Here is a 10,766-nt window from a genome sequence, read left to right on the forward strand (position 1 = left end):
AAGAGCTCTTGGCTGCCCTGAACGCAGGCACGAGCCACTGAACATCTCAAAACCAAATGAAGTGAGAGGTGGGAGTCAGTACACAGGCCAAGTAGGGTGGAAGGGATGGAGATAGGGCTGGAAGGGAGAGGGAGAAGGCAGAGGAGCAAACGGGGCAGCACAGAGCTGGTTTTGGTCTGGAGCAAACGGGGCAGCACAGAGCTGGTTTTGCTGGGGCCAGATTCCTGGTTCTTTGCTGCAGAATTTATTACATAGGTCTCGCTTTGAGTGGGAAGCCCCAGGGGTGCTCAGAGCAGGGAATGCAAAGCCTCTGCAACCAGCAGTGGTTTTATTAAAAATACAAAGGCTTTCAAACATGCCAGTGACCCCCCCAGTGCCCCAGAGACATCACCCAGAGGCCCTGCAATCCCAGCAGCTCTGGACCGATGGCTCGGGAAGCCGGACAGTTCTTCCCTCCCTCGCCCCTGGTGATGGAAAGGGCTCGGTTCAAAGCCAAAGGACCAGGCAGCCACCCAGAGAGTCCTGGCTCAGACCCCCCGGACACTGATGTTTTCATAGCTGGGGGGAGGTGTTGCCTGCAGCTCCTCGGGGTGCTGGGGGTCCAGCCAGGAGGGGCTGGGGCGGAACAAGGCGCTGTCGGAGGAGCTGCGCCGGTGTCCACCCTGCCAGGGCTCCTCCTCCTCCTCCTCCAGGTAGTGGTAGAGGGGTGGTGTGAGCTCCTCCTTTCTCCCCGTGGGTTGGAGGTAGGCTGGGGCAACGTGGGCAGGTCTGCAGGTCAGGGCTTCTTCGTATGTAGGGATGGCACTGGAGTCCCAGGTGCTGCAAGGGAAGAAGAAGGAGAAGGAGAAGGAGAAGGAGAAGGAGAAGGAGAAGGAGAAGGAGAAGGAGAAGGAGAAGGAGAAGGAGAAGGAGAAGGAGAAGGAGAAGGAGAAGGAGAAGGAGAAGGAGAAGGAGAAGGAGAAGGAGAAGGAGAAGGAGAAGGAGAAGGAGAAGGAGAAGGAGAAGGAGAAGGAGAAGGAGAAGGAGAAGGAGAAGGAGAAGGAGAAGGAGAAGGAGAAGGAGAAGGAGAAGGAGAAGGAGAAGGAGAAGGAGGAGAAGAAACCCATATCAACTGAAGCATCATCCCAACAACACCAGCATCCCTGCACTCCCCGACTGGAGTTGGGGCCCTGTCAACCACAGCCATCCCAGTGCCTCATCAACCAGAGCATCCCAGCACCCATCAACCCCACCAGCTGGAGGAATCCCTGAGCGTGGTGGACATGTGTGTGCTGCAGACAGCACATGGGCAGGTTTTGCATGGCCAGGATCAAGGGAAGACCACATCAGCCATTTCCCAGCACCAGGAAAGTGAGGAGGCAGGTGGGAGGAAGGGCACCATCCATCAGACCTTGAAAACCCACTTTTTTATTAACCCCTCACCCAAGAAGAGGAAGAGCAGTCTCAAAGAACTGGCACTACTCGTGTTCAGAGCTACTACTGCAGGAGAGAGTGACCACAAAGTAGCAGAGAGGCTGCCTCTTGAATTCTGCCCCTTCAGTCTTCCCCATGCTGTTACCATGGGCAGGAGAGCATCCTTGTCACCTGCCAAACCCCCAGAGCCACCCCATAGTAGGGCAAGATCCAGGTGTGCCAGTTCCATGTGGTGACATCCCACCCCCAGTGCCTTCCAGAGCCTCCACACCCCATCCATGCCTGGTGCCACTTCCAGCAGCACTTGGCTGAGCAAACACAGCTTGTGTACAGGGACAACTTCCACCCAACTTTATCCCTGGCATGGCCCCCACCCATGGGGGAGCACAGCAAACCCCTCCATGGGCACCTAGGCTGCTCATAACAGCTTAAAAATCTCATCCCCAGACATGGGCACCCAAACCCCCAGAGAACCAGGAAGGTGCCTCCTGCCCTGACTGAATTTTTATGGTTTTATATGTTCCTCAGAGTTTGATTTGCTTTTCCTCAGAGCCTGGTTTATGCTGGAGCCAAGGTCTGTGCTCTGAGCCCATCAAACAGCACTGGGAGGGGCCAGCTGGCTTGGCTCCCAAAGCAGTCTGTGAAAAAAAAATACCTTTTGATCAAAAACCTTTAAAATCAAGAAATGGGAATAATTATCAGGCTCACAAAGGAGTCTGGGCACCCAACAAGCAGCAGTGGTCTTTGGGGTGGGACAAGGGGTCTTCCCAGACCTCAAACTGGGCTTCACACTCCTCCACTCCCCTCTCAATGCCCATCTGAGGATCATTGTCCTTTTGCTTTTTTTTTTTCCTTTTAACTCAAATTTTGCTTCCATTAAAGATGGCACAACCACCCTCCAGGTTTTCCTCCTGGAAACCTCCAAGGTTTCCAGGTTTCAGCTGGAAGTCTGGATGACCCATTCCCATGTCCAAATCCAAACATTCTGCCACCAGCGTTCAGATCTTCTGCTTGGTGGCTCTGCTAAGGAGATGTCTTCCTTGGACAGTGATGGCCCCGCAGGGCAAGGAGAGCTCAGTCTGTGGCTGAGCTGGGGCAGGCAGGATGGGCATGGAGAAACAGGCAGGGTGGGCATGGAGGAGCAAGGAACAGGCAGGCTGGACATGGAGGAGAAGGCAGAGTGGGCATGGAGGAGCAGGAAGGGAAGGGAGGGTGTGTGGGGCAGTGTTTGACACTAATGAGCAAGAGCTTCTGCTCAGGGAGCAGGAGAAGAGCAGAGGGCTGGATCTGCTCCTCCAAGCTCACCCATGAGAAAACCTGGGAAAACCACGGGAAAACCCACCCTTGGGCATCCACCACAGAGGGGAGAGGTGGCACCCACCTGCAGTTCCACTTCTCCAGAGGTTCTGCAGTGAAGTACTGCAGGTCCCTGGGGAAATGGTACTGGTAGCGACGAGAAACCACCCTGGCGTTGGCCTTGACGGACCAGAGGAGCCCAAAGAGGAGGAGGATGCCCCCGATGCCGCAGCAGAAGAAGCTGATGGAACGGAGCAGGGCACTGGAGGAGGAGCTGGGAACCACCTCAGCTTCCCGGGGAGGCAGGAGATGAGTCCCAGTGGTGGCCGGGGTGCCCACCTCCCCGTCACTCCACCAGGCAAAGCACAGAGTCCCCGTCACCAGCAGCACGGCCCCGGTGATGGTCATGCCGTAGCGGAACGAAGCAGCTGCCATCCTTCAGGAGGAGGTTTATTAGGAGGGGTGAAGAGTGAGACAAGGCATGAGAGAGTCCACGTCCTGCAAGACAAGAAAGGGGAGAGGTTTAAGAGGGATCAGGTCATGGAAGAAGACTTAGGAATTCTCTGGGGTTTGCTCTTCACTCTTCGCTTCCTCATTACTGACCATCGGAAAGGGCATTGCCACCATCCCAAAGGGAAGCCCTTGTTCAGGGTGAAGTCAGCCACAGGTTTTTACCCATAAATGTCCCAACAGCCCCATAAAAACATCCCCATTTTGAAGAAATGACCCAGTACTCCCATGGAAGCAGGACAGGAACCCCAGCCAGGGAGCTACGGGGTCAGAATTTCTCTTTGGGTTTTATTCCAGACTTCCTCCCAAGTTCGGAGAAACACCGGCTGGGTTTGGGATCAAAGCAAGGTTGGTGGGAGAGGTTAGGGAAAAGGACATAAATTTAAGATGTCATCATTTCCAAATTACCAGAGCACATGCTTTCTCCTCCAAAACTGGAGGTAAATTAGTCCTGTGGTGACAGCAGGTGTTTGGCACCACTGCTGGAAAGTCCACAGCTCTGGAGATTCAAGGCTGAGCTGCCTCTGGCTTTCTTAGGGAAAGGGGCTGAGTGCCATCTCTGAAAGTCACTGAGATGTTATTCCAGGGAAAAATCGACTCTTGGATGCTGGCAAGCCAGGGTACCTCATCCAGGGATGGCTCCCCAGCTGCTGAGCAAGCAGAGATCCCAAAGAGCTCTTCTGTGACTAATGGAGCCCACAATAGCTGCACCCCCCCACTGCGACCATGCCAAGGATGGGAGCAGAAATCACTCCCTATCTCCAATAAAAGCCAGGAATGTTCTGGATACAAGCTAATCCCTGGGAGAGGGTATGAGCTGCTGCTGAAGTAGGTGTTTCTGCCATGCTGGTCAGGGAGGGGGTTGAGGCAACAGACCACAGAGATGCGTGAGGCTCCTGATGTCTCATTTCAAGACACCCCAAGCAGCACAGAGTGGCTTCAGTTTATTTCAAGGGTGAGGTAAATACCCTGGTGCTGGAAGGGACTGCTCAATCTTCATCCAAACAAGCAAAAATCAAATCGTGCTCCCTCTGGGTCAGCCCTGGCTTCTCAGCTCTCCGGCATGATGAATCCCACAGGTTTTATCATGACCTTCAACATCCCATCAGGGTGCTCTGGGATGGGTTGGACAACTAAAGAGATGAGACAGTGCCACATGCCCCTGCTCTGTGGCACTTCTCAGCTCAATGTCACAGGTTGACAGCAACCATCCTTCCCCAGGGCAGGAAGGTTTGGGGATGGGGAGCTGGTTTCTGATCCATGGGGCTGTCACTGTCCTTTCCTTTCTCCAGCACAATGAGCATCTGCTCTCTGGGTTTGGGGATCCCCAGGGCTCAACTAACCAAAGAGCACCAACAGCTTTGGAGGCAGAGAGGTCCCACCACATCCCCTCTGGCCTTGCTCCCTGCCCAGAAAGAAGATGCTGGTTCAGCTTCCACTTCTTGGTAGGCAAAAAAATCTTTGGATCATGTGGGAATTCAGCACCAGCACCTCCTTAGAGATTCAGTCTTGGGGGACTCCTCTGTGAGGGTTTCTTATGGTGCCACTGGGGAACCTGCACAGGGGGGCCAGTCCAGAATGGAGATGGGGCTCAAGTGCAGAGGTGGATGGAGAGCTGGGTGGCCCACATTAAACCTCCACCTTCATCACTTTGTGTGTCAGTAAAATGAAGATAATCTGGTGGCTTTGGCCTCCATTCCTCCAGGCAGTCTCTACCTGCAGTGGGGACTCAGCTTGTACTCCAAGATCTGGAAGTGCCAAGCCAGAGCTAAGGAGGGAAGAGAAGTTCAGCACAGGTTTGGTGTGACCAAGGAGGGGTGGAATGACATTATTTCAAGCCATTATTTATCAGATGGGCCCACTAAATGGAAACCCAAATTACTTCCTAGTGAAAGAGACACCATCTAATCTAATCTAATCTAGTCTAATCTAATATGATCTAATCTACTTTTAATGAAGAAGCATGATGAGAGGTGGGATTTAGGAAACCTGCAGGAAGGCTGCAGGACTGGGAACCCCATCAGCTCTGGCTCTGGTTCCACAGTCACAATACCAAATCACCCCACCAGCAGCTGTAGGCAAACTGCTGGGAAGGAGGTAGTGATTCTGGACTGAGAGGAGGCAGAGCTTCCCCCAAGGGAGAGGACATGTTCAGATGCTTCCTCCTGAATGGCAGGGGCTTGGCTGAGCTGAGACAGAGAAGGGACTCTTAGAAACCAGTTAGAGAAGTTCTTGGATGCTATTAGGGATCATCCTCCTCCAAATCACCACAGAACACAACCAGGACACAGCAGATATTGACTTGCAGCAGGAGATGCTCAGGAGAGCTCAAGGATTCTATTGGATGAATCCAGCTCCTTTGGAGAGCATCACGTTTCCCTGGTTCCTGGGAAACTCTCAGCCAATATTATTTGGAAAAAAACCCAACCCCACAACCCAAAAACTCTACAGCAAAACCCTCAGTCCAGATGCACGGGAACGTAGCAGGTTGCTCTGCACCAAAAACATGGACTGAACAGCACTGAGAGTTGAAATGTTCACCTCCTGTAGTCAACAGGACTCCTTGTTTTTTAGTTTTCCTGGTGAGGTTTGGGAGATCCTGAGATGTCCCTGGTGATGTTTGGGGGCTGCAGTGATTCCCCATGGGAAGTTTGGGAGATGGGATCTCCCTGGTGATGTCTGGGGGATGTTGTGATTCCCAGTGGGGAGGTTTGGGAGATGGGATCTCCGTGGTGATGTTTGGGGGATGCTGTGATTCCCAGTGGGGAGGTTTGGGAGATGGGATTTCCCTGGTGATGTTTGGGGGATGCTGTGATTCCCAGTGGGGAGGTTTGGGAGATGCTGCATTTCCCCTGCCCACGGAGTGGGAATTTTGCAGCCCCGGGTGCCACGCACATCTGGGACTGCTGGCAGCGAGTGGGAGGCAGATGTGGAGGGGAGGTGGAGAGCCTCTGGGAGGTGACAGATTGACAGCTCCAGAGAATAAACTCTTCTCTCTTGACAAAACCAATGCAGAGCAGGGAGCAATGCAAGAAACTCCCTCAAGCCTACCTGGCACGTGGTCCCGCAGTGCCTGTGCGGGGGTGGCTACTCCAGGCTGGGTGACAGTGCTACTGTGCCACTGCCAAACCCTCTCCTGAGCTTCCTTAAAAGACCCACAATGTTTTTCTCAGCACAAAAACTGCTGGAAGAAGAGGTCCAAGGAGCGGGGGCAGGAAGGGAGGTGTGATGCTGGGGCAGCACCTGAGTCCTTGGCTGCCTTGAGCCTGCTCCCAGCTCCACTCTCAGGGCACTCAGGCCAAGTCTCCCAGTGAGCATTTCCAGCCCAGGCTTCCACGGAGGGGCTGTCCCTCTGGAGACAGCGACTGCCAGCTCCCAGACACTCGTCTCCACCCTCCGAGCCACCCTGCCATCTCCTCCTTTTTGACCTGCTCTGAAATAATCTTCCTGGAGCAACAGATTTGCACGGGCAAACGGACCCGAGCGTTAATAGTTTAAATAGTTCCAGTTAGCTGCTGAGAATAGCATCCCCCACAGAAAGTTCTGCAGATGGTGATTCATAGGGTCTGCTAAGCATTACTCAGAGCAACACTCTTCTTCAGAGACACAAGAAATGAAAAGAGTTTTGAATCTCTCCCACCGCCATCAAGCAGAAATCCACCTCCACCCCCACCCCTCCACGCCACTCGGGACAGAGAGGGCTGAAACCAGGGACAGAAGTGCCCAGAGGAATGCCAGGGAGAGACACACCGGCGTGCGAGGGTGTCATTAGGGAGATTCCTTCCTGCCTTTAATCATGATTTACTCTCGTTATTATTATTGTCATTACTTAGGGGGTTGGTAGCCATCCAAACCACAGTAGTAACAAAGCTTTTGGAAGAGCCCCCGAGCCTCTCCGCCGCTGCCAGACTCTCAAACACAGATCCAGACGGAGGAAAACCCTCGGGAAGCCAAGCGCACGTACCCCACATTCCCGCAGCAAGCCCCGACGCCCACCCCGCACCCCATTGTCCCCTCTGTCACCCGCTGTCACCCCCCGGTCACCGGTGACAGCCCCCACCGCCTCTCCCTTCTGCCAAAGCGATGACTCGAGGTGAGGGGGGGTTTCTGTGTCCCGTGTCACCCCCCACCCCACCTCGCTGCCCGTACTCACCCGCCACCGACCCCTCTCCCAGCGGCGGTTCCGGGGAGCCCGGCCCGCGGGGCGGGCGGGGCCGGGGGCGGGCACCCATCCACCCATCCATCCATCCATCCCATCGCTCCCCACCCGGCTCCACGGGGCGGTCCCGGCTCCACGGAACGCTGCTCCGATCCGAACTGGTTCGCCCCGAGAGGAAAAAAAAAAAAACAAACCAACCCAAAACACAACAACAACGGAAAAACAAAAACAAAACACCAAAGAGAAAAAGAAAAAGGGAAAGGACACCATCCCCACCCCAGTCCCCGGGCACTGCGGACCCGAGGAGGGGTCTCTCGGCCCGAGAATGCTGGGGAGGGAAAGTCCGGGAGGATGGAAGTGCCCCCGGTTCTTGAGGTGGTGGATGAGCTCGGCCCTGGTGGTTCTGCTCCTGGTCCTAAGGGAGGAGTGGGACAGAAGCCGGTCGGCCCGAGGGCTGGAGGTGAGGAACAGGCTTAGCAGGGACCTGGAGAGAGATTCAGGCTGCAGAGCCCTTGAAAGGCTGGGATGCCTTCTGGACATCACTAGTCCACGGGTGGGACACCTCTGCTCTGGGGACACCAATACCTCACAGGTGGGACACCACTGTCCTAAGGGGTGGGACACCCTGGCTGAGACAGGAGGATCCCTGCCACAAGCTCTGTGACCACTTCTGCTCTCCCCACCACTCTGCCCAAAGCCAGTATTGCCCCTTCCCCCCCTTCCAACTGGAATTTTTTACCCTACAGCACTTATTAAGATATCTGGATGAAGAAGCTCTGACCCAAGGTCCAGGATGGGCCTTACAGCTGGCACCTGGATTCAAGTAATTTCCTCCTCATATGGGTGAGGGCAGATTCTATGAACCACTGAGCTGCTGCTGTCAACCCTCACACATCCATTGGCTTGGTCTTGAGTTCCAGCTGAGCATCTCTGATGGACGAAGGAGGCAACTGGGCTGGTGAAGGGATCCAGCACAGATCCTATGAGGAGAGGCTGAGGGAGCTGGGGGTGTTGAGGCTGGAGAAGAGGAGGCTCAGGGGAGACCTCATCACTCTCTACAACTCCCTGAAAGGAGGTTGGAGCCAGGGGGGGGTTGGGCTCTTTTCCCAGGCAACTCTCAGCAAGACAAGAGGGCACAAGAGGTCTCAAGTTGTGCCAGGGGAGGTTTAGGTTGGACATTAGAAAGAATTTCTTTGTGGAGAGGGTGATCAGACATTGGAATGGGCTGCCCAGGGAAGGGGTGGATTCTCCATCCCTGGAGATATTTCCAAAGAGCCTGGATGTGGCACTCAGTGCCATGGGCTGGGAACTGCAGCGGGAGTGAAGCAAGGGTTGGACTTGATGATCTCTGAGGTCCCTTCCAACCCAGCCCATTCTATGATTCTATGATTTCTACAGACACAGGATCTGAACCCTGGGCTGCTGCTCCTGCACTGCTTGCACCTTCTCAGCTTGCTGGTTCAAAACCAGCTCAGGGATTACCTGCACAGGCTGCAAGGACTGATGCAAAGCCCCGTTGTGTAATTCACATCTGCTTTGTATATGCTTGGTAGCCACTCAGACAAGATGAAGATGTGTGGGTGTGCAGCTCCTTTTACCTGCAAATGCTGAGGAGTTTTACAAATGGTCTTGGGGAAACTGAGGCACAAGGAAGGCTGGAGCTGTGGCAGGTTGAGGACGAGGATGGAGAGGAGCCTGAGCCTGGGGCCCCAGCATGGTCTCACCTCCCCAGGCTGGAGTGAAACAGGGTCCTCAAACCAAATAATGCAATCCCTGACAACAAATCCCACATCTCCTCCAAACGCCGGGATCCTTGGTCCTTATCAGGCCCCACAGATCCCATGAGTGACAATCTGGATTGCTCTGTCACAGATTTGGTGGCACTGAGCACCCATGAGTGACAGGAGCACTGTGAATCACCAGTTCCTCTTGTGGTAAAGGACATTGAGACATCTTCTGCTCATCACCTGCTCAGGTACTGCATTTAGCTGAGGTTTGGTTGTCAAATGGCTCCTGAAGCACTTCATGGTGGCACTGGGCACAGCTCTATGTGCACTTGCTAGCAGAGGGCTGCAGACTGAAGTGGCTCCATGCCAAAACATTGCTCTGGCCCTCTGGTCCTCCAGCCCCATAACCAGCTGGGATCTTCTCCCTTCCCCAGGGAGCTGGGCTACAGGCAGACACAGAGTGTCCCCATCACAGGAGGGTGCCAGCACCTTTTGGGGGGCTTAGCAGCCCTTTGGCCAAACTTCCTTTTCCTTTTCTGAGAACATTCCTGCCCCTGGACAAGGTGCTGCAGCACATCATGGAGCATGGGCAAAGGGTTTCTTCAGAATAAAGACAGAACCTCTGTTCAGAAGATGTAAAACATTCCAGGCACGGTGAAACTGCAGTGGAGAAAACAAGAAGATCTAAAAGACAGCTACAGCCCCTGCAAGAACAGGAACAAAGGAGGAATGAAGAAAGATTGTTTCAGTAATTGCCTCCCCCAGGTAAGCCTGATCAACACTGCTGGCACAGAAAAGTGCTGCTTTTTGGTTCTCTGCTCCCCACGTTTTGCTGCTGCAGCAAATCCCATGTAAAATAATGTATTTCACTGTATAATCAGACCAAATATTTAGTGTTTGCAATAGCTCTGGGTGTGTCTGTGCACGTGCACCCACTTTCTGCCCCGTGGTGGCACAGTTGGTGATACCAGAGCACCAAGTCAGGAGTCAATTTCGGGTGTACCAGGGAACCAAAGAGAAAAGGAGATGGGAGTGTTGGCACCCAGGGCCAGGTCCCAGATCTCTGCTGGGGATTTGGTACCCAGACCTCTCTCCCCATGCCCAGCTGCCCCTGGCAAGGTTGCTACCACCCATGACAGAGCCACTTAGGGGGCACAAGGTTCCCATGTTGCCTAAATCCCTAGAGGAGTGATTTCCAAGCTAATCCAAAACCTCCGAGTGTTTTAAAGCTTAAAAGTTTGCTAACCTGACTGTAGCAGTGTCCTAACCAGCAGTCTCCAAAGCTACATCACTCTGAGGAACGTGGCTGTGGTGGGACATCCTGGAAAGGGAGAATTCCTGATATCCTCACCCAAGGGAATGGCTCAGCATGGGCTGCTGGGTGCAGCCTGCAGAGCTTGTAAGGGGCTACAGCAGCAGCCACGAGGGTGTGCAGGTGGTGTCCTGCATCCAGCACGTGTAAAGCAAGAGAGAAACCTCCTGCTGTTTGTCAGTGCCTTAATTTGCATCTTCTTAAAATGCCTAATTAGCTGCATTAGTTGCTACACTGGCTCAGGCACTCCTGCCTAATCCAGTAAGTGTATCTAGGCATTGAAAATATTTGCCCTAGATCTTCAAATGATGCAATTTTCCCTGGTGTCCTTAAGCTTATTTTGGGTTGA

General features: G+C 53.9%; 1 protein-coding gene across 1 annotated transcript; it reads right to left on the bottom strand.

The window, feature by feature from the left end:
• Positions 1 to 314: 314 nt before the first annotated feature.
• On the bottom strand, positions 315 to 7,431 carry TMEM61 (transmembrane protein 61). Its single transcript, XM_071749791.1, has 3 exons — positions 7,373 to 7,431; positions 2,795 to 3,207; positions 315 to 819 (listed from the first exon to the last, which is right to left on the bottom strand). Exons 2-3 carry the CDS (start codon positions 3,142 to 3,144, stop codon positions 528 to 530), a joined length of 642 nt encoding a protein of 213 aa, XP_071605892.1. The 5' UTR covers positions 3,145 to 3,207; positions 7,373 to 7,431; the 3' UTR covers positions 315 to 527.
• Positions 7,432 to 10,766: the final 3,335 nt, after the last annotated feature.

This window comes from Heliangelus exortis, chromosome 8 (assembly GCF_036169615.1).
Source record: "Heliangelus exortis chromosome 8, bHelExo1.hap1, whole genome shotgun sequence".
NCBI classification, from domain to species: Eukaryota; Metazoa; Chordata; class Aves; order Apodiformes; family Trochilidae; genus Heliangelus; species Heliangelus exortis.

Coding starts and splice junctions, on each gene's coding strand:
- TMEM61 (XM_071749791.1), bottom strand. CDS start 3,144: ATGGCAGCTGCTTCGTTCCGCTACGGCATGACCATCACCGGGGCCGTG. Junction 820..2,794: donor CTGGAGAAGTGGAACTGCAG/GTGGGTGCCACC, acceptor CTTCCCTTGCAG/CACCTGGGACTCCAGTGCCA.